Source organism: Megachile rotundata, chromosome 12 (assembly GCF_050947335.1).
Source record: "Megachile rotundata isolate GNS110a chromosome 12, iyMegRotu1, whole genome shotgun sequence".
NCBI classification, from domain to species: Eukaryota; Metazoa; Arthropoda; class Insecta; order Hymenoptera; family Megachilidae; genus Megachile; species Megachile rotundata.
Window position 1 is genome coordinate 2676718 of NC_134994.1, and position 25013 is coordinate 2701730.

Genomic DNA, 25013 nt, shown 5'->3' on the forward strand with positions numbered 1-25013 from the left:
GTGTTTAATCAACACACGAAATTCCTTTCTATCCATTGTCTTCAAAATTACGAAACTGGGGGTACTAAAATGACTGTAACTTCTAAACTATTGGTCAGAATACCATGAAATTTTGACACGTACTATTTGAAGGTTAGTATTATTCGAAAATAACGTGGGTCTGTCACCAGTGTCGCCATATATGTATCAAACCGGGGACTTATTGAGTGACGTGTTACATATATGATTAACTCTGCTCTGGTCAGAACAAGGAAGAAAGATGACATGAGAAGGGCACTTTTTTTGAAACAGTGCATAAAACAGATCAAAAAACTGTTTAACTACTAATTTATATTATTAGATAGATTAATTATGTGACTATAACTATGGATAACACGTATCCTTTTTATATTTTTTTCCATTTATTTTTTTATAAATTTAAATGGGAATTGATGATTATGCAGAGATTAATATAATAAAACATAATGATATCATATATTAATATCTTCAATTATTTCTTCGCGTACAAAATTATAGTATTACTAAGTTACTCTTACATTAAGACCGAGGTAGTATCGAAATATTCACATAAAAAATTAGATGAAAATTACAAGTCAAAAATAAAATACAATTTTCTAATTATTCAAAATTAATGGAAACATATAATAATAATTTAGAAAACTTAAAGGATTGAAAAACCAACGGTGAAGTTTATGAAATACAATTTTACAAAAAAAACTCCCCAAGTATTGCATTTGCCATCTTTTAAAAATAAATTATTTAATTACAAAAGAAAATAAAAGTAAACTTTACCATCTTATAGAATATGTCCAATTGAACATGCTTATAATCCATTTTAGAAGCAGATAAGTAATTGTTCAGAAAATAGTAATAATTAAAGTTAGTTATACTACGTATTTTAAATTCTAAAAATTAACATAATTATGTATAAACAATTAGCTGCATGGTTAAATACACAATTCCAAATTATTCTACTTTTTTTTAATTTTCAATTACATTGAGCTGTCACTATTTAAAATATCGAACAATTATGTAATTACTGAAGATATATGCTAGAAGTATTATTATTCGTAATATAAAAATTATATTGTATCTGTTGTAATATTTAATTATTTTTATAATACATTATATACATACATCTTATGTCATGGCATCGAGAAATTAGTACAAAATACTTATCTTATATATTTTATTTATTATGTTTGTAAAAAGAAAAGAAATAACGATTACTAAAATTTTCTGTGAAATGTACATATGCAGTTATAATATGTGAGTTTATTCAAAATTCACGTATACCTCCGAAAACTGTTTATGCGCGGAAAGATTAATACATTACTAACTATTTCGAATCATATTCCTAATTTACAGTAATACACATGTTGGAGATCCTAACCGTATGTTCTCTACCCAATCCCGTTTCACTTTCTCAACTCCTGTTTGACAATTAACAAATCAAAATTCTGAAGAACCTCAAAAAAAAGTTCAGAAACTTTATTCATGAACTTTCCATTCGCTTGACATTCAAATTCTTTCAACTACTCCACCGTGTCAATTATACTTTGCTATATGTTAAGAACTAAGGTAGTATTAGTTATGTATCAATAAATAAACTATTTGAAGTTAAAACGCATTCATTCGAATTCGGTTCTCCAACTCAAATTACTCGAAGTATCGATTAATCCTTCAATCTAATACATCAATTTGCTATATCGAGTTAATGTAATGAAACTAATATTTTGAATTTTCTATTAATGTTCATTTTTTAACTACTTGATTACATCTTCGTAGAATTACTAGTGATCCCATGGTAGCCAGTGTATTGAAAGCTTCTTTCCATTTTTCCTCTTGTTTCCACTTTCCACAATTTAATTCCAATTTATTTGTTTCAAACAAAATCGTTTTATTGATAACGCGATGAGACTTCTGAAGGCGTCCAAAGCTTTGGATAAAAACCGTTCCAAATAATTAGATAGGAAATCGAGCAGCGTTGTGAATTCATTTGAATATTCGGGAACAGAGTTGTAGAGAATGACCTTTTTAGTTTTTACACCGTGAATACCGGTACGATTTCACAAGGACAAAACAACTCGGTCAACAGTGTCGCACACGACGGATGAAATGATCTTCCAGTGGGATCCTGATGTGCCACTCGTCGTCGATGAGAACATCGAGCTGCCGCAGTTGCAACTGGTTAAAAATTATACGGCCGATTGCACGCAGGTCTACTCGACCGGTAAGTGAATATTTCATGTCGACGATACTTTTCTTCGTGAAACGAGCCTTTTATGTTCCCTTAATTAACGTTCAATTGAAGATTGTTGAGGAAGAAGGGGCGTACGAATGAGAAACAGATTGATTTTTGTGCGAATGCCTCTGTAAACTGAGCGATGTTTGTAAAGAATAATGTCGATGTTCCGTGGGGATTCGTATTTGTAGAAACACTATAAGAGTAGAACGTGAACTAGAATACTGAAAATATGAAAATTGAAAAGAATGTTTTTGTAACTGATACACAACTGCGATTCCTAGTCGAGGTGAACAAAATTAAAAAAAGGATTTTACATTTTTTACTTAATAATTAGTTACTTTGGAATCTTTTCAAATATCTATAATAATTACATTCTTACATTATTAGTATTGCTTTCGTTCGTTAAATAACACATTTAAAAGAATTTCTAACAAAATGTTGAACGTAATTATATGTACTAAAGGTTTCGTGTAATAAAAGCAAATAAACTTCCAGACAAAATGATAGTACATACAGTAAAATCTGTTTTTGTGCGGTCCTTTTTTATGCGATTTTATTTTTGTGCGATTTGTTTTGTGCGATTTATTTTTATGCGATATATGAATCTCAGCGGCGTTAGCGCAAGTTTAATGTTTCCTATCAATGTACATATATGTACATGTTGTGTATTAACTCTGACTACGTGGTCTCCTTGAGGACGATGTATCTGATTGAGGACCAAACTGTCAATGATAGTGACATTATCAATAATTTGGTAGATTATGAAAATGGATAAGAAGAACCGGAATCTATTACAGCAGATAAAATATATGCAGGGATCCAGATTTCTAAAAAATTGGAAACGCATTTTCTTAAAATAGATATTAATGCGGAAAGAAGCTTGAAATTCCAAAAAGGGCTGAGATCGTGCATGTCTCGTTATCGTGACGTTTACAAGCAATTGACCAATCAACCGTCGTCACAAAAACTGATCATTGACTTTATAGTACCAAAAAACAAATCAATTGAAATTCTATCTTCAAGCGACAAAGGCGATTTTGAACCAATTCATCACAAGAAGATGCGCGTTTTGAATTACGACGAGTATTATTTAATTTAATTGAAAGCATTTTCTCATTTATTTCGTAAACAATTGATGTATTTTCTAAATGCGATTTTTTTTATGCGGTCCCTTTCCGTCGCATAAAAAGAATTTCAGGTAGTATATCGTACAAAATTTTTTATTATATGTAAGTATTTGTAAAATTTCCGACTATTTTTTTGTACGATTTCTTTTATGCGGCCCCTATCAACCGCACAAAAACAGGTTTTACTGTATATGCAATCTTCAGATTCCCATAAAAAAGAAATATCAATGTACATAATTGGGGAACTATCATCTTGTGATAAAAAGATAATATATTCTATATTTCTTTACATTTTATATCATGAAAGAGCAATGCTTGCCGATACCACGCGTGACGCTATCACAGGGGTGCTCTACGATAGATATGTCTGGATCTATTCATGATTAAAAATTTCCTTGCACTGTCAATAATTTTTATCTTTACAGATAATTAAAATTATTAATGTTACGTTTACCTCTATAAATATTTTTTAAATGTACATATAATAACAATAATATATGATATAATAATTACTATTTTGTCAATAACTTTCCACATCACCCAAGAGGTACTATTGTTGATGCTCTTTTTTAAAAGTGGTTTCTTCTATAGGCCTATTCCACTGAACGCTAATAAAAGCGATAATAAAGTGCGTGATTTGGCGTGATTTAGAAATCGAAACCATAAATGTTCTAATTTTCATTTGGTCTTCTGGGATGTTTGCACGATTCTATAAGGAATGGTATATCTACAGATAATTTAGCAAAATTAGTATAATATAATATTAGAATAATGGTTCATATTCTTCAAAGAAAATCTGGCAAAACGGAAAAAGCTAAAGAATATTAGTTTCTAATCGACATTTAAATAATTATAGCTTGTTGTGAAAAGAATCTACGTAACTTAGCAATTGAGAAATAACTTGTTGATCTTTTGCAGCTTCAAAAGAATATTTAAATGGTTACATTACCATGTCAAAGTTAATTTAGTTTTAATTCTTCATATTTTATAGCACAATTTTCTTGTAAGAAATAAGATCTCTTTTCCTTTTACCAAGAATTTTTTAAAATATTTTCCTGCACTGAGCCACTTAACTTCACAATATAGAGGCACAGTTATGTACATTGCGTTATGTCACATTGCGTAATAATATTAATGATTTTTGTCATATGATAGTTTGCCTTGCTCTGAATAGTTTCACAACTTTTCCACATAACACTTCTGAATAAATTAGGCAACGAATGACAGGGAACTTAAAACCTCTCTTTACTTGATCAAACAATCCATTCTTTCTGCCCTTGCTTGTGCGCCATCGGCAATGATAACTAAACATTTATCAAAATTAGTATCTAACTTTTTTAAAGTTTGTTCAACGGCTTTGAAAATATCGACTCCTGTTGTTTTTAAATGTAATGGAACGAAATCTGAAAGCTCCTTGACATATGAAAAATCGTATTGCACAATTCAAATAAAAAAACTCAATTGACTTTCATGTCGATTATCAGTGCTTTCATCAAGAAAGAATGAAAAAATGACATAAGTAATCAAGAGAAGTTTTTAACTATTTTGGGACTATACTGCTTTGTCACTCGAAGGAATGTTAACAGCTTCTCCAAGAAATTTTCAAATGACTCTAAAATGCTGCAATGAGACATTCTTTTATAGATTTTCTTTCGCAAAATTCCTTTGAATTTTTTGCGATTAAATTTAGGATTGTATATAAAGCTTTAAGATTTTGTATTCAAGGTGTAGCATTTTCAATATTTTAAATAAAAATTTCTTAATAAATCAATTTTAATCCTACAATTAAGTTAAACTTCTCTTTGTTTATATATTTCGAGCACTCATGCAAATTCTTAATCTCATAGTGCCTAAGCAGGATGTATTTTTTAACAATGCTGGGTTTATACCCACACAAATGACAACCAACTTTATCATCGATACGCGTGAAAAAGCTTTCTTTCGTTTAGGATAGAACTCTTCACTCACAGTGTCAAAATAACACAAAATTTCGTAAATCTCAGACTTTAAAACCTAACACGAGACTTTAATCATGTTGATGCATGTCTGGTTGTTAAGAAACAGTTTATGAGGCAAAGTAGTAGTACGTGCCTAACATAAACCCACAAAATTGAAAGAACACATAATTATATTAAGATAAAATATTAGTCAAAAATTTCTTTTCGCTCAAACGACACAGGAGATCAAATGAAAATTAAAACGTTTATGGTTTCCATTTCAGTTTTTCAACCAAGTCACATAGTTTATTATCGTTTTAAATCACTTTTAAAAAAAGTATCAACAGTACCTCCATGGATGATGTGGAAAGCTATTGATAAAATTGTGATTATTATATCTTATACTATTGTTATTATATGTATATTTAAAAGATATTTATGGGCGTAAAGATAACATTAATAACTTTAATTATCTGTGTAGCTCAAAGCGTTACAGTAAAACATGTAAATATTGTATATAAGAAAATTAGCTATAAGAGAAAATGTATATTTCCGTACGCCGCATGTCCACCGTACCTCGGGCAGGCCATATCATAAAAAACTTTTGTACGCGGCAATGCTCACCCGTGATTGGACGGACGAAGGCGACAAAAACCATATAAATACCGGCAAAAATCATACCTAAGCCAGGCGTGTTTCGAAAAGAAATAGTATGGAACGTCTCATCCTTAAAGTAGCCAGACCTTAGCGGACCAGACCCTCCATTACTTTCAAAACTATCCTAGTCCCGAACAACCGCACCTTTGCGGACCAGGCTTTCAGCACTAAAAACCAAAAACCAATCTCTGTAGCAGCCGGACCTTCGTGAGCCTAGCTCTCCGTCCTTCTAGTTAACTTCTTTCCCAGCCTTGAAGTAAAGGTTTTCTTACGTTTTAGCCGAACCCTCGCCCGCGACGCGACCGAGTTAACGCGAGCAACCTATGCACTTTAAACTAGCGCGTTACATTTGTAAAAATAAAAATTATTGACAGGGAAAAGAAATTTTCAATTACGGATGACGGATTACGGATTCCAGACATACCCATCGTAGGGCGCCCTTGAGACACAGCGTCATGCGTGCGATCGGTGGTGCGATCATTGAAACCTAGAGCGATAGTGGCGGTGTCTGAAGAATCAGCCCGAAATGTGTAAATAATTCCGAGCACTGAAGCAAAACAGCTACTGCTTGCACGATCTTGACAAAGTAAATTTCAATATAGTTTTTACAATTTTATTAAAGTAAATTTCAATATATTTCTTACAGTTTATTTTAACTTATAAAAATGTTATTTCCATATTATTACCGTATCCAATAATGTCCAAATCACTGCAGTGCACTACCATCTCCAATGGCAGGGAAACTTAAAATTTGTTGGTTTTCTTAAATCGTGGTAGTAATAATGAAAGCCATCAGATTCATCTAAATTAAATTTCTTATTAGCAAATATGATCCTTCATCATTTCTGTTCATTTACATTTCATACGTTCATTTTTACACACTGTAAACGGTAGGTTTCGTTCTGTTGCTTAAACTAAGGTTTTCGTTGCAGTTTCTTTCGCTTCAAATATAGATACTGGTTTAATACACAATAAACATTCTTAATATTAATTATTAACCGAACCTTTTTAGCAATATACCTTACAGTCATACTAGAATTTATCGAGGTGTTAAATTTGTTGGTCGTTCAGAACTATTTTTCTCTTCTTACTTTTCAAGATTTTATAATTAATTTTATACCTAAATATTGTTCTTCCCCTAATTTTAATGTAGTATGAAATTCACTTGTATTTAACCTCTTTACACAGCTCATTATAAACAATTTACTTTCCCAATAAATTTATTTATATTTTTATATTCGGTAGTTTAATTACGACTAAGTAAGAGGCATAGATTTTCTATTTGTTGAATTTTTAATCACGCTTATGATTATTCATATAATCAAATTCAATGCATCACTTTATGGTAAAACCATTAAGAAATATAGAACGGGCTATCTTTTTGTTTGAAGATGTATATGAAAAAAACAAATACTATAATTTAAACTAGTTATTAATTATTATTACTAATTAGAATGACATTGCTCTTAAGAGCAGACAAAATAAATAAAAAAAATAACAAGGGCAATATAATAGTATCGAACTGATATTTTGCAAACCTCCGAAGTAAAAGTTGCGCAAATTTATCACTCAAGAACAACAAATTCTCATATACAATATGTTTTTGTATTACAAAAAGATTTTAAGATATCGAGAAAAGTATTTTTTGCATCCTCAACTTTAAGGACTATTTTCATCTCCTGAATATCACCTCCTCAATAGTTGCCGATAAAAAATATAAGTGGGACATTAAAATCAGTTACTAATACTTAAAAAAACTCCCTGGTTAGAACAGTTGCGCTAATATGAAAGACATATCTGATGCTGGAAAAAATTTCCTTATACAGTAAAGACTGGATAACTGCGACAAACGATGGACTGGATAACTGCAACGTTACTATCCCCACCACTTAGGGGGATCCCCCTTGAATTTTGACACTTGACGAGCGAGCAGCGTATGTAATGTAATCCGAACCGGCGTATCGATGTGACAACACTAATGCAACAGTAAAACTTTTTTATTTCTTGGTTTTACTAAATATTACTTTTACCAATGTAATTGTGAAATTCTCCTGATCAAAATAAGACCAAACACGGCATAATTTGAACAACATTTGTTTATGTAGCAATATTGTTTGTTTTTTCGAGTGTATGGAGGCGCGATTTTGTATGGATGCGAAATAGACTTACTTGATATACAACTAGGTACATGGTATTATAGTTTTAGTTATAAAATATGTACAATAATTAGAGATGAATTATTAGATTAATTTATAAAACGAAGAATTAGAGATTAATAAAAGTTTTTTTTGTTATTAGGTAATTTCACTTGCCTTGAGGTAATCTTCGTCTTAAAACGTAGGCTCGGCTACTACTTGTTTCACACTTATATTCCTACTTGCTTGATCGTCATTATGTCGGTAAGTTTTTGAATATTAAATTATTAATACATACATACAGTGAAATTGAAAAGTTATTAATTCTCTCACATTATAATTTTATGGAATGTTAACCTCTAATTTTGTAGGATCATGTAACGTAACATTCATGTGTCATATGTCAAAGACTAGAAATGTCTCAATAGACTGCAGAAGATGTTGCAAAATTACAATTATAACTTTTGAAATCATGTAGATCCACGAATTCTCGAAATGATCTATGTACTTTAAACCAATCATTATTCTAATTTTTTTAAATGAATTATTCTACATTTTTTAAAATGTTAGTCGATCACGCGAATGTGTCCCACCAGAGCAAAGAAAACTTAATGTTACTAAAATGAAATTTTTGAAACCTTAAAATTAACTGAAGATCGACCAAATAAAAACTGGGAAATTATTTCGAGTTACATAAAAATATCTAGATGTGCAGATATCAATAAAAGTCAAATAATCAATTAACTCTTTGAAGCACACGATTTTAAAGTAAATAAAAACCCTAGTTGCACAGAATGTACAATATAATAATAAAAATAATATTATATTATTATTATTTAATATTTTGGCATTTACCGTTGGTGCATAGGGCGTCGTCAACATAATAAAAAACTTTAAATAAAATATTAAACTCTTTGACTACGTGTAACTTTTCGAGATGGATTTAAAATATGGCCCAGCCTGCATCAAAAGCTAAGCAAAAGTTGGGACAGTTTTTAACCCACCTAGCCCTAAAGAGTTAACTGTAAATAATTGACAAACTAACGAATTTGCAATCTAAAGACGTAAAAAGACAATGATAGAATATTTTATAATTAAGCAGGAAAGAAAAAATTCCTTCGCGTAGTTTATTTATCTAACAAGCGAAACTTTAAAAGCTATTGATCTTACAGAAAAATAATAAAGTTTTAATTTTTCAGTTATAGTTATGATTTTTCAGAAAATTTCCTATATGAAATTTTAGACATCATTTCCACTTATACATTAACCCTTTCGCTACGGTGATTTTTTCTGAGAAATGTGATTATGGTCTTATTTATTATAATAAAAAGTCAGATATTCTTATTTATAAAAAGCAAAGCTAAAGCCTTTCTATACAGTTTTTTATCCTTCCTTTATGTACAAAGGATAATACAAATGACAAATGTTATAACACGCCGTCATAACTCTTTTTTATAAAAACTTTGTAATCGCTAGGAAAAAACTCTGTTAGTATAAAAGTGCTATAGCTATAGGCGCCTATAGGTGCTCTCAGTAATACAAACACAAAATTTCTAAGCGCCTATAGGCGCCCACAGTAGCCAAGGGGTTAATGATATGCATACTATTAAAAAATCACAACTTAATACAACTTATAGAACTTGCAGAACTGCAAGCTGTTTACCGTTATTTTTGACAAATTTAATAAAATTCTACTTTGTCTAACAGCAGAATATTTTATTTATGGTGATATTGTATTACTCTGACGCAATTAAATAATATCATATTGACAGAATATTCGTTTTAAGGAAGTACAGCGTCATTTATATTAAATGTTAGTGTTAAATAATACAATCATAACAAATAAATAATAGAAATAAAATTTCACATGAGCCAGACAGATTTATGTGTATTTACAGACAACTACCTCTGAAGTATTTTCTCTCTCTTTATATTTAGCTTAGATTTTCAAGTTTCTATACAGGGTGTTACCTGTAACGCTACTTACGATTTTTCTCCCACTTGCAGCCACCTTACGAAAAAAAGTTTAGAATAAAATTTGCAGGGTATGAAGTGCACAATAGATATTAGTAAAGCAAATTTTGAAAACAGTTTGTTCTCTTGGCAAAGTCAAGGTCACTTTGGGTTTCTTAAATAGGAACATACATTTTTTTTATTCGTAGCTTTAGAGGATATTGAGACGAATTCAAAACATATATTACATGATATTTTTATTAACATATTACTCGATTTACAGACTGGAATATTACGTGATTTAAAGACTGAAATATTACATGATGGATGGCGGCATACATTTTGAACATGTAATTAAATAAAGTGTATTTTTCTTATATTCTAGTCGCGTGTTTACATTCAGTAATCTCTTTGGAACCAAATAATGGCTACCCTACCAAAGTCAAAAGCTAAGTACTTTACATTTTTCCACTTCTGTAAATCGAGTAATATGTTAATAAAAATATCATGTAATATATGTTTTCAATTCGTCTCGATGTCCTCTAAAGCTGTGAATAAAAAAAAATGTATGTTCCTATTTAAAAAGCCCAAGGTGACCTTGACTTTGCCAAGAGAACAAACTGTTTTCAAAATTTGCTTTACTAATATCTATTGTGCACTTCATACCCTGCAAATATTGTTGCAAACTTTTTTTCGTAAGTTGGCTGCAAGTGGGAGAAAAATCGTGAGTAGCGTTACAGGTAACACCCTGTATATTACTAATAATGTTTGAGAGTAGTTTACTCTGGTAACATTAAAACATATTTATAACGATATTTAATCGCGAAAATTGTAGGTTTATATAAATGACAAAATGTGCTTAATAGCGCATATTCCCTTCAAGGCGATTTTTACAAAACAATGTAAAAACGTGTGTACTTATTTTTCTATCACTCCGTAATATACTTTCTTTTTGAAATCTTATTTAACTTTTATCTTTTTTAATTTAAATAAAATTAAATTTTTTACCTAAACCAAAAGCCCCTTGAAACACAAGAAAAGCAGTTTCGAGAATTCGAAACTCTGCAGTTTTTTGCACTCTCAAAACCCAAAGAAGAAAATATATAAAATTAATAAATAAAGCACCATTCTTGGCGTGTCTTGAAGATATTTAATTAATGTGTTTTTTTATTGTATACTATATATTCGGTATGTGAAGTTTTGCGTTCTGTTTAGCAAGTAATTTTTGTTTTTGAGTATGTAAGTTAACTGACAGTCAATTATGATTGTAGAACTGCAAAGCAAGTACACTACGTGGATAAAAAATTTGATTGACATCCGGTCTTTAAATAAGATTTATTTTATGCAAAATAAAATTACCACTTTAAGTTTCGAGAGTTTCTAAATATTATAAAGCTTCGAACTCGCGTTTCGAAAATTTAAAAATTCGATTGGAACCCACCCCCAATTTTTATAATATTTGCAAATGGTTTGTCCTCATAATATTAATTATTCGAATAAAATAGGTCATATTTTTCGTCACTCGGTGTGGGGCAATTTCTGTAACTAGTTTCGTTAGAAAGATAGGTCGGCATAGCAGTAAAAAGTGGGGGGAACTATTTATAAAACGGACGGTATGATCAATTTGCATGATTTTTAAATACACTGTTCAAAAGAAATATGGCATAGAAAAATTTTAGGCAAAAATTGGCCAAATATGACTGATGATAACATCATATGGCTCTGACAAGAGCCTTTTTTGTGTGTATTTGTGTGTGAGTATCTGTGTGTGTATACACAGTATTTTTTGCACACAGATACTGTGCAAAATCTGTCCAGCAAGCTCTCTGAGGTGCATATCAGGTAATGCTAATGCCAGCAGTATATGCCATAAATGCAAGGGTTTCTTTAAAGTTCTGTATCTTTGCAGAAAAAAATGCGGATAGCGGTTTTTCACATACTGGAAATTAAAGATGAAGGTTTTTACTTTATGCTGCTGTAAACAGTATCACCAAAAAAAAATATGGCAAGTCCATGCATTCCGTCAAACTTTGTAATTTTCAATATTGCAAACATGACCTCACATTTACGGTGTTATTGTGGTAGAGATGCATCAAATCTAAAATCAAACTACAGGGTCTTAAAGTAGAGGTTTCAAGCTTTAATTTAAAAAAAAAAGCATAACTTTGCGATGATTTTTCACGGAGTTATCATCAGTCAAATTTGGCCAATTTTTGCCTAAAATTTTTCTATGCCATATTTCTTTTGAGCAGTGTATATTATATCATTTTGAATATCTTTTTTCTGAAACTGCCGCTTGGTCTTAATTTTTGAGATGTTTACAAAACGCTGTTTGTACTATGACATAAAATTTGTATTCCACGCAGTGGGTTTCTTTTTGGATAAAACCGGAAGCAGCGCCAGCCAGAGTAACGCTGGGTGTAACATCTCTGCTCACTCTATCGACGCAACACGCAAAGAGTCAAGCATCTTTACCTCCTGTATCATATTTAAAGGCCGTCGATGCATTCATGTCTGTTTGTACGGTCTTCGTGTTCATGGCGTTAATGGAATATTGTCTGGTAAATATCGTTCTTGGCGATTCGGACGCACCAGCGGCAAAGCCTGCGCCTCCTCCTCAGCCGCCATCTTCCAGTGGTACAGATTCCACGAAGCTGGATAAAATTTTCGACATCGCCACTAAGGTAACGCCTGGATGAAAATTTGATTGTTCCAGACAGCTTCTGTGCCTCGGAGAAAAAAATTGAGAGTGACACTGATAGTTTAAAGAGATTCTTCCTTGTTCGAGTCGTTTTAGGAAGTTTTATCAGTGACAACTTGAACTGTATCATTTAAAGGTATCTGTTTTTATTAATGATGAGAGAGGCGAGGGAAGATTTTATTTGTTTAATTATTTTATTGCAAAGCAAAGAATTTCTTCTGTTGATTTACTTGATTTCCTCAATTAATTAATTTCAAGGTTTGAACTGTTGCTTTATGTTGGTTGTTATGTTACGTAGTATTAGGGGGTTAAATGAAACTAAAATTGGTCTATAAAGGTATAATTATTTACACGCGACAATTTCTAGCATAACAGGTGCAAAGTCTACTCTTATTGTTGTTAAGAAGAAACACTATTCTGGAGCATATACAAAGAAACGAAGTCATTTTTGCATTAATCATTACATGGAAATTCACATCTTTAACTTGAATTATTTGAAATTGATTTAACATTTGACGACAAAACAAACGTATTTCGTTGACATATTAATATTTTATTGAGATCAAAATACAAATTTTTGTATTGTATTTTTAAAGTATAAAACATTTTCTAAGAAAGCGATACCTAGAATAATGATGTATCATTGTGATACTTTGCATTTTTCTCGAAATCGTGTTTTTCAAAGTGGTTGCAATGGTATCTCTATAACTAAGCAATTCTGTCACATTTCACATACACATAAAATAAACACAACCTTCGTAATATATAATTTCCGATTACTGTCAAAAATGTAAGTACTATGTTCAGATAAAAATCTCGATGTTTTGTATTTCTACCCTATCTAATATTCCTAAGTTCCCCTTCACGATATTGTTTAAACAAATGAAATTGGCCTCAAAGAAAATATTCTGTGTTTAAAGAATTATTATTTATACGTTATACCTCTGTTAATATCATATGATTATCTTGAATAAACCTTTTTGGTGTCTGTACAAGTAACATAGCTAACTAATTTGCTTAAAAATATTGATAAATCTTATACAAGGTGGAATATTTGAATCAGTCACTGAAGTAACTCGTTTGCTCGTAAAAATAGAAGAAAAATGCGTTAGACAAAATTTACTAGATATCAACGGGTTCATAATCTGATATTACTAGTTTTTAATTAGATGGAGGTATCGAGAAGATATGATTATTAACCCTAATTTCGAATTGGAACGATATGTTATTTTATTTGCAAGCGAATAAAGTGTTTCCAGACGGATACAGTAATCTATTAAGGACATTCAAGGTTAGTTAAGATTAACTGCAATAGAAATTCTTTGAAATAGAGATTTCAAAATAGCAAAAAATTAAGAGTTATTGAATAATTGTTATATATGTACGATTTTGGCTGTAAACATATTTCCTACATGTGATCATATACATATAGTCATTTTGTGTCAATTGCTTGATGGAATTTGATTTTTTTTTCACACGCAGACATTTGGTACACACGGAATATTATTATATTCATTAAACAAGTCTCGTTTTGTGAAACGATTTGCAGTGCTCGATTTTAGCTGCGATTTGCTGCGCAACCAAGAGCGAATCTGTTTTTTTCTGCGAAAAACATAACTACTAAGAGAATTTTTGACAACTTAATTTGAGGATTTATCACAAATTGGTGACCTTATTATTTGTGAATTTACTGATATGGGAATTTGGGGATTTGGAGGTACAGTCAAATTTAAGAATTCGAGGATTTGAAAATTTAAGGATTTAACATTTTGAAAATTTTAAAATGTAAAAAATTCAGAATCCAGTCGATTAGAAACATGGACTGCAAAATTTGAATACTAGATCATTTTGAAGTATAGAAATTTAATAATAAAGAAATTAGGTGATTTTAAAAATCAAATCGTTGACAACTCAGGAAACTTTGAAATTAAGAAAACTGAAAAGTTGCAGATGAATAATATTTAAAAATGTAAAGTTGTCTAAATATGAAAATTTGGATATTTACAAATTTCCAAGTTTACGTATCTATCTTTATCTGAAGAAAGCCTTACGTACTCGAAGGTACACAATGGAAAAGTGATTTTAAAATGGAAGATATTGATCATTCATTCATCTCTCCAATATCTCCGAGGCACAGAAGCGTTGTCTGCACAGCGGCGGTTCAAGTTGTGATCGTTCTCACGCAGGAGAACGCAATGTTGTTATCCGGTCGATCGCAGAAATCATCAGCTGGACCACCGCCAGGCCCTACACCTGCCCAAAGGGCGCGAATGCGTGCTCTGAACATCGATCGAGTCTCACGGGTCTTCTTCCCCTTCCTATTCGCTGTATTGAACGTCACCTACTGGATTATGTTTGCCGAATATATTTAAATGCTCGCGAGAAATGCAATAGCGACTTTCTCGATGAGCTCGGTTCAAAGGAGTTGGCGTTACCAGAAGAGGACAAAGGAACGATACGACTAGATATTACTGAAAGAAGACAAACTTTGCTACTCTGATCATAGAACGTTTTTTTAAGGATATCGCGTAAGGGTATAAATGGAAAGAATATATTGATCGTGGAGGTGTGTTTTAAGATTTTGATTAACAACGTTTACGTTGATGTGATTGATCCAGGCTGTTGATATACAAAGTTTAAAAAATGTTAAGGGTAGAGGGCTTGAATAAGGGTTAAGTAGAGTGGATGAAGAATATTGATGCAATCACAAAGGAAATGATTATTGTTTTGAAGTAAAATCCTAATTGATCAGCATCTTTGAAATGCAAGGTTCTGACGTTTGAATAAGGAAGAAAATAAATACGTGCAATTTGATTGGGCAATAATTCAAAATATTTGTTACTAATAAGCAAGGGAAGAGATATTGCTCAAAAACATTGATGAAAATATTCAAGGATTAATTCATGATAATACTTTAGTATATACTTTCAATTCAATACTATGTAATTAAAAACTAGAAAATTAAAAAAGATTTATATGAACTAAGCAGTAAAAAACAGTATGATGAACGAGGTTTGAATTGAAAATTATTGTCAAGAAATAAAATAAAAAATGTAGATAAATATCAAATAAATTAATTATTATTGTCGATAAGAAAAACGTAAAAAACCATAGAAAAATTTATTTGAATAGAAAATTAAATCACTACAAGCAAACTTCGCTTGACGAATGAACACTTAAAACTAAATTAATAACATTAATTATGTTAATTAAACGTAATTAAGAGTAAGTACAAGTGTGCTCGACCGAATTTCAAAATATATTTTTCTGCATATCATTCCTACAATATTCATTTTCTTTATGATTGTATCATTATTTTCAACTAACCCTTATCACAAGGAAAACGTGATACTTTAATAATAAAAATCGTCTTCAGCTCATTAACTTAGCGTGATACGAAATATGTACTTAAATTATTTATACGTTATAAACTTGTTTGTCAAATCGTAAATTTAAAAATAGATATCGACGAAAAAAGTACGGGGAAACAAGGGATTATTACTTGCAATCGGTGCTAACAACGGTTGTCATAACCCTTTTAATTACGAACGAAAGCAATAAAACAGAAGAAAAGAAAGCTTACGTAGTTTAACGTGCATTAAAATCGTATAAATATCGAAATTTCACGTTATGATCAAAGCATGATAAATGGAATTATCGAACTGTCCGAACGTGTGGCTTGATCCTTCTACCAAATAATTAATATACTGCTGTCTCGTCCATCAAATGGAATAACGAAGAAGCATATTATATCACATACCTAAAGATTTACTATTAATTTACTTTAAATTTATAATAACTAAACTACTGTTAAGAAACACCGTTGCAACTATTAAAAAAAAATATCAGCGATAATTTTATCGAATGTAATTATTGAGTATAATCATCGTTAACGTAAATTCGATTAAATTATACATAGGTTTGATCATCAGCAAATACACAAAAAGCTACGAGCAACTTTTCACTTCCTCTGCTTCAAATTTTCTTCAAAAAGAATCTTACTCTCAATATATCATACTCTATCATAATTTTATAGATAAGGTGATTGTATTACGAACACGCTTTACCATGAAATTTCTTTAAAATTTAATTAGATACGAATAATAATTAAACACAAGTGAAATTTAAAAAGTCAACTTATTAAAACGAAGTTAATAACATTGAAAATCCATTTAACATATACAATACAGAAAAGATTATATTCTCTAAAGCTGTTACATACATATGTATATTTTAGGGACACACTTTTTTAGGAAAAAGATGTTTTAGACAAAAGTTATGAGATCTCAAAACAGAAATTGAACAGAACTAATATTCTGGAATTCAAATTTTAAAATAAAATTGAATGTTATTTGAAAATTTACTTATGCTTTTCCGTTCCAAAACTTAATTCTTGATATTGGAAATTAGCTAGACACAAAATTTTACGGTAAAGACTATAGTAACCTGCAGATGACGTTTATTATTGAGTAACGATTAGGTACAAAGTAGAAAATAATGCTTTTGTTTTAGATACCATGCATAGATTGATAAGATATAATTAATTTAGATAATGAAACGATTGAATATCGCAAATAATCTAGGTCCAAGTATTCATTATCGAAATGGGGTCAAAAAGTGATCCTTATTTGAAATTTTCAAATTCACTATGTAATGACTAAGAAAAATGTATTTTACGAAACGATATTAACCCTCACTTAAATTTTAAAAAATTTAACCCAGATAACAATTAATTTACTGTTTCAGTAAACATCATAATTTTCATGTGACCTTTGAGACCACAGCGACAAATATTTCACTATGCTATAAACGTAAAATTTTGCGCACTATCAATTTTCAATATGCAAATAGACTATTCCGTATGAAAAGCTTAAGTTAACTGTGGAATAATTTCTAAATTTAATTCCAAAGTCAAATTCAAAAGCCTCATTGAAATCCATCCTTGAAATTTTATATCTTTTTTATAAAACACCTTTCACGAGAACTTAAAGATTTCCTGAGAGATGGATATACATTAAGATGCCCTCTCCTTCCAGATTAATTTCAATTAATAGAAAAATGATTTGTACGAAATTTAAGCTCGGTCAAGTAACAAGAAAAAGAAGTTTCTGATTATCATATATAAAAATAATTGATTAATGTTATGAAAATCTTTTATTTTAATTATCTTTTAAATTAGTCAATTCAAACATAACTAACAAAAAACCAATATAACCAACATAATTATCTCACTTTGTCACCACTGAATTTTTTTTGAATTAAAACTATAAATAAATACATGAATTAAATAATTAATGCAGTCCACAGTTTGATCTATAATGTACAGGGTGTATCAGCCGGTTTTGACATCTCGATTTGTTCACTATTGTTGCACGTAACGACAAATGTTTCAGGGGAGACTTAAACAGTATCTAGTTAAGCAAATTCTGGTGTTATTAGTTTTGTCGAAAGTGAAGGCGTCAAGGATAAACTTTTAAGATAAACTTTACTTTCTTAAATAGATTAATTATTTTTTATACATCTAAAAATGCAGCTAAATATTCCTTATAAAAAATACGGACTCAAGTATGTTGAAAAGCTAGTAGTTTAGGAGATAATTTTACCTTAAAGAATTCTAAAATGTGTACTGATATTGTTTACGTTATTTTATGTATTGGCTGATAGTTTGCAACATTCGTCGATAATACATTACTGCATATCAGCCACTACAGTTAAAACTTTCGCATAAACTTTATCCTTTATATAGCTCCATAAGAAAAGCAGCGTTAAATCAGATAATCGGGTTAAAAATTGAATGGAACTGCCTCTCCCAATCCAACAATTCAAAAATTATTAATTTAAAGCATTTCTTGTTACCAAAGAATAATATGCAGAATGTCTTACATGACAAATTTCTAGCTTGATAAAATTGTTTGAATACGTAACTAAAATTACACGATGGTTGATTTCTACGAAAAAATCTCTCTCCATACAATTGGTTTGCACTGATTGCACCTTTTTCCTGCTTCCAAATACGTAGCAACCATATCTACTTTTTCAGCTCCAGAATATTTCGCTTTTGAAAAAACAGACACTGAACTCAAAATGAAAAACTGTTGTTAGGAGTGAATAATTTTTAAGTATTTACATTTCAAACATACTGATTTCAATTAATCATCTCCGATAGTCTTATATTGGAATATATACGTAAACAGAACTCGCGCCTTAGTGCGGCAGAAATACCATAGCATTTAAATTATTTATTTCACTTGAAATATCTCCTAAGCTATTAACTTTTCAACATGCATTGGTTAGTACTTCTTTATAATGAATGTCCAGCTGCATCTTTAGATGTACAAAAGAATACCATATTCCATTTAAAAAAGCAAAGTTTACTTTCATATTTCTTTGACGCGTACTCTTACGAAAGAACCAGTAACTCCAGAATATGCCTAACTCGATACCATTTAAGTTCCCTATGAAACATACATTATATTGCTATGTGCGATATAGGTGGTAATATTAAATATCAAAATCGGCTGAAACACTTTGTATAATGTGGTCCTTGGTGGTAAACGAATCTAATATACCTGTTCCAAACTATTTCGGCATATTTTTGTTACTTTTTTCATATGACGAACAGTTTCTGAAAGGAATGAGAAAAGCATATTCGAAAAAGATTTTTTTAACTGATTTCAGTTTTAGAATCTGAAATGCACTTTATATTTATTATTATTCTTTTATGAATAGGAACAAGAAAGAAGTATTTTTTATGTAAAAGCACCATACGATAATTTCAGAGAATTGTTTCAACTTTTCAAATATCACGCTGCCAACGATAATATTTTTCATATACCGTTATAATATTTTAAATAAAAAATATTGTAAAGTTCTAACACAAGTTTCAACAATAACAAATTGCAACAGCGGGTGAAAATTAAAAAGATATATTTGTAAATTTTTCTCACTTTTTTCAAAATCCATTCGTCACACGATAAAATGTAGTAGAATATAAAAAATGCTTCTTGGCTAAATACACAATTTTTATTTAACATATTCTTTTACATAATTAATAACTTCAAAGATAATCGGAGCAAACCGATTTAGACAGCATATAATTCAATGGTTTAATGTCAAATTTTAACAGCATTTAATTTATTATCTAAGCACATGATAACCATTTTTTTATAGTTAGTCTGTCAATTTCAAATGTTGCACAAATTATTTTTTTATTAATTAAAACAATTTCTATCATAAATAAAATTAAAAATAAGGAAGATGAGTTGCCCTAATCTGCATAGTTTTAACTAGGCATAGTACCATCTAGTATATTGAAGTGATTATTGAATAAGATCCTTCCAATGATAAAACACTCGTTTATATCAGCGATTAACACTTCAATAACCATTCTTATAAAATTAGTTCATTTATCTTATCTACCAATATCTGTTGAACTCGACTGTCGCGATACAATCACCTTAAATTAGATCTATGCAGAACTCATAATATTGCAACATTACGAACTCGTAATAATATAAAAAACGAATGCATTCGAAATTCATAAAAATGGAAAGAAATCTGTGAAAGTCTTGAAAGCGAAAAAATGTTAACAGAAAAAAGTTGAATAATCTTCGCATACGAGAAAAACAGATTGGTGTCCAACAATATTCAACACTTTTTTATGTTATCTGATACGTTCTATGCATTTCTCACAGAGTTTCATACACTGATTGCAATCTCAAAACCGATTACCGACTCTCTGTAAATCTCAGTTTCTGAGAAAGTTATGAATAAAAGATATTCAATTCTGATTACTGTGGGTAAATTCCGTGTTAGCTCACCACCTAATCATGTTATCGTAATAAGATTTTGTTGTAACTCGACGTACTTTATCTTCTGATTGAGAAAAAGTTCCTACCAAATATTTTTTGAAAACTCGGAAAAATGGCAGTGATACTGGACTTTGATTTTCGTAGAAAATTTTTTTAGTATCGTATTATAGTTTCGGTTCTAATTAACCGATTTTAGTTTATGAATTCTATGATTGTCTGTATTGAGATGTATTTTAATAAAAACAGCGAAAAGAAAAAACTATGTTTTGTTGTTTTTTTTTATAAACGGAGATATAAGAAACGTATTTTTAATGTTGAAAACATTTCTATGAAATCAAGGTATAAATGTGTTTTTGCCAAGCTTTAAGGGAACCTATATTTCACAATTAAATCAATACCAATAAATAGTTCAAACCACATGAAATCTTAATTTGGCCCTATCCTTTGTTCCTTACGATTATGATATATCTGCCATTCGTGTTGTACTAACTGAAAACATTGCATCCTATTTAAATACCTTTTTATAAATTGGTAAACAAGAAGTATGTTTAACAGCGGTACGTATTTTCGATCTATTGATAGAACATGAATAAAATTATATTAATAAGACTTTTTCTGTGTAAAATAAGCGAAAACCACAGTATGTACTAAGAAGTTATTATTGAGCCAACTTGTACATTCCATTTTTTAAATACATAATTAGCATTAAATTCTTAAAAAATATTTAAGATAGTGGATAGTTTAATTTCACGATTTTAATTTTATCGCCTGTATAATGGTACATGAATAAATAAAGTGAGAAAATGAATAATTTCCGCAATATACAATTTTATCTCGGAAATAAAAAATAAGAAATTAACTTTTTTTAATATTAAGTAAACTAACTTAGATTAGAATAAACTTATTAATGATTAAAATTACTGAAAGTCCATAGTTAATGTTTAATTTCATAACTATAAATAAATGATAGAACAAAATACTAAAGTACTATACTTATACATAAATAAAAATTTGTTTATCGTTATTGTTCTTTCGACTTAATATTAGTTACCTAAAAAGTAGTATTTAGTCACTAAAAATTGCTACTAATTAATACATATTATCAAAACGAATAATTTAATAAATAGTTACTTAATGCGATATCTTTAATGATTTCAAATATTGTTTTCTTCTATTGTTTGATGCAATACAAAATCAACGAAGACGTTACGCTATATTTCCTAAGAATTTAATGTTGTCTGTTAAAAATCTCGTTTACATTTTTTTTATTAGAAGGACTACAGAGAATTTTAAATAGAAGTTCAGATCAATTTCCATCTTCTAAATTGCTAACTAAGAAACTCTAAGAAAGTTTCAGAATTTGTAGATAATATTGAAGTCTTAGTTTGATAAAAAAAAAAATAAAAAGGATTAAAACACGCATTTATAAACTATACGTTTTCTATACCTTCATTCATCAAAAAACATTAAAACTTGGCTTTTTTTTTGACGTTTTTAAATATTAAAGTATATTTTTAATACACATTAGCAACAATTCAAAAATGAACGGTTAATTGAAACTGAAGTCATTTAGAAAGAAAATGTTTCCACAGAAATCAGAAAGCGTAGCCTCGCCATTTTCCGAATCTTCTAAAAATATTTAGCTAAAACCTTTTTCTCGATCAAAGAACGCTAGATTTTAGCAAAATTTCGTTCCATCACAATTTGTTATAATAAGTTGACATTATACTCATCTTGAAAAGCCTCTGTTTCAACTTTTCATGCACAAATGTCTGCCCTATTTTATAACGTATATTGTGTTGTTATACACTTCACGTTTTGACATTATTATTTTTTTTACAGTAAATTGAAAACTATTCCAAATGATTTGTGGTGTTCATAAAATGTTCTTTTGTTATGTTCACACGCGCTTGTGCGTTTCATGTTGTACAATTTCATTTTTAATATACTTAGTTAATTGTGTTCTAAACGTATAATTATTTATTCCACTGCATGCCAAACTCTGTCAAATCCCAATTACACTGTACAACAGTCAACTGATTTCGTAACGGCTACTATGAAATTCTTATAGATTTTTGCGAGCTGAATACGAATCTGAAATCCGTTTTTCGCTAGGACGTACAGTTTTGGAAAAAATTAATTTGAAAAAAAATTGCAAATTTTCAACTTTGGAAATTTGTTGTGCTTTTACCGTAGCAACTATTCAGTGGCTTTTTACACGAGAAGAATCTGTGAATTATTCTGAATAAAACTATATAAATTGTTATTACATTGTAAATATTTAAATACGTTTAAATGATGATCAAAGTAAGAAAGACACCAAAAACGCACCAATTTTTTCTGATATTTTTCAATTTATTTAAAAAACTATGGGTCTAGGCGAAAATCTAACCATCGCACATGACAGAGCAGACATTTCTGCAGAAGAAGGCATAAAGCGAAGTTACAAAATCACCTTTGCTTTTTTTTTATAAAAAAAATAGTTCAGCAAAACACGCGCCGCTGTCAGTGATACTCCATATTGGCGCGACGCGGCAGTCGGCCCTGCCTATTGTCTTGGAGTAACGAAATGATTATTTCGCGACTCCCGCGCCGCGCCAACATTGAGTACCTGAATGCTCTGTACGAATGCCAAACTGAAACTAAAAAGACAAAGAATCGAGGAGGTGCTTGTTCGTGCCTGAAAAGCGCACTTCACTTGTTTTTTTCTGACGAAATTTCTCGAAGGAATAAAAGGCTATTTTTATGTTTTTTTTTGTACAAGTATCTGACAAATGTTTTAAGTTTCAAGAACTCAAAAATATATTATTCATATTTTTTACATATTGGAATATATTTTTTATCCGCTTATAGTGAAATTAATTAACAATAACAGCTAGAAATAGCTTTTATGCAAGCTGGTACTGCATAACTTTGTACTGAAACCAGTGGAAATTTTTGTTATTTATACTTTTCAAGACATAAATAAAATTTTATTTTCAGTCCTTGGTTAATGATAGTGGTTAATAATAATCAAGATTAAATTTTCGTCATTGGTTAGGTTACTATTGTTACTATTTTCTCTTATAGATAATAATTATTAGTGTAAAAAAAAAGGTTTTTAATGATTATTCGTAATCAAAATCATTCTATTTCCAATATTAATTGTTACAATATAACCTTTAAAACTTTGTAACCGTTATAATGTTTGCTTATAATTTATACAACAAAATTCCTGTAAAAAAATTGTCATTTCTAATTAAAGTCGAAGATGATCACTTGTTACCAATGTGCTTTAATAAGTGTGACAAATATGTAATCAGTGTATAGAACCTGATAAGAAGTGCACAGGAAAAAATAAGTCGGCCGTGTTGTTGTGTACATTGAATTATTATGTATCACATAGTTAAGTATGATTATTAAGAAATTTTAAATCCACGTTTGTTGTGGGAACTGATACAAAACTCTCTTAATATTGTAAATCTCTGTAAAGAATCAAGTAGAAACGAATCGACTGACATTTAAAAGCTTTTAGTTTATCATTGAACTCTATTTTATCTTTCAATATAGTTTCCCTATATTTCTCAGGTATATTTAATTTCACTTTATGATGAATCAGTAGCAAATAATACAGGGTCTTCAAAAAGTCCCGGATCGGTTAAATAACTTTAAACCATTTTGTTGAGCAACGCCTACGGCAGGGATACGCAACTAGATTTTTCGACGGGCCAAATGTAAAATTTGAATGTTATATCGCGGGCCACAACAGTAAAATTAAGAATTTACAACCTATATTTTTGTCTTCTTTGAATTATCCAGGAATCACCACGTGGAGGTGAGACAAAGTCGATTCCCATTTTTTTTAATTTTTTTTGTTTTTTTTTTAATTTTAATTTTTTTTGTTTTTTTTTATTTTTTTAATTTTTTTGTTTTTTATTTTTTTTTGTCTTTTATTTTTTTTAATATGTATTTTAATATTAATGTGAAAAGTGAGCTTTTCCGTCTTGGCTTAGTTTTGTGAAATTAGTTTAGTTTTCATTTTTTTCTGCGAGTCAAATTTGGACGTCGCGGGCCAGATTGAAGAGCCTCGCGGGCCGGATCCGGCCCGCGGGCCGCCAATTGCGTATCCCTGGCCTACGGTTTAAGTTATTTAACCGGGCGGGGATTTTTTGAAGACCCTGTATATTCATTGAATGCACTTCATAGATAAAAGAGAACAATATAGTGACAAGTTGACAAAGTCTTATGATAAGCCTTTTTATGATCTTAAATATGTATTATAACATTCCTGTTATAATATGAAGTTGATTCTTACATTATTAAGATCAAGTTCTAAAATATTAAGCCAAACTACTTTACGCGAATAATGTGGGTAGAACACTTTTTGTTCCACCACACATACGAGGTCTGTCCCAAAAGTATCCGACCTTCCTTCATATTTCCCTGCTGGTGTTATCCTGCGTCA

The 25013-nt window shown here is 30.1% G+C and overlaps 1 protein-coding gene across 2 annotated transcripts in view; it reads left to right on the plus strand.

Moving 5' to 3' along the window:
• Nucleotides 1-20548, plus strand: part of ort (glycine receptor ora transientless) — a 33533-nt gene extending 12985 nt beyond the window's left edge. Inside the window, exons 6-9 of one of the 2 annotated variants that reach the window (XM_076537746.1) lie at nt 2099-2233; nt 8268-8368; nt 12424-12741; nt 14945-20548. In XM_076537746.1, the coding sequence (XP_076393861.1) occupies nt 2099-2233; nt 8268-8368; nt 12424-12741; nt 14945-15130 (740 nt within the window). In that variant the 3' untranslated portion in view covers nt 15131-20548. The remainder of the gene's footprint in view (nt 1-2098; nt 2234-8267; nt 8369-12423; nt 12742-14944) is intronic. The other variant, XM_076537747.1, reaches the window with a different exon arrangement.
• Nucleotides 20549-25013: the final 4465 nt, after the last annotated feature.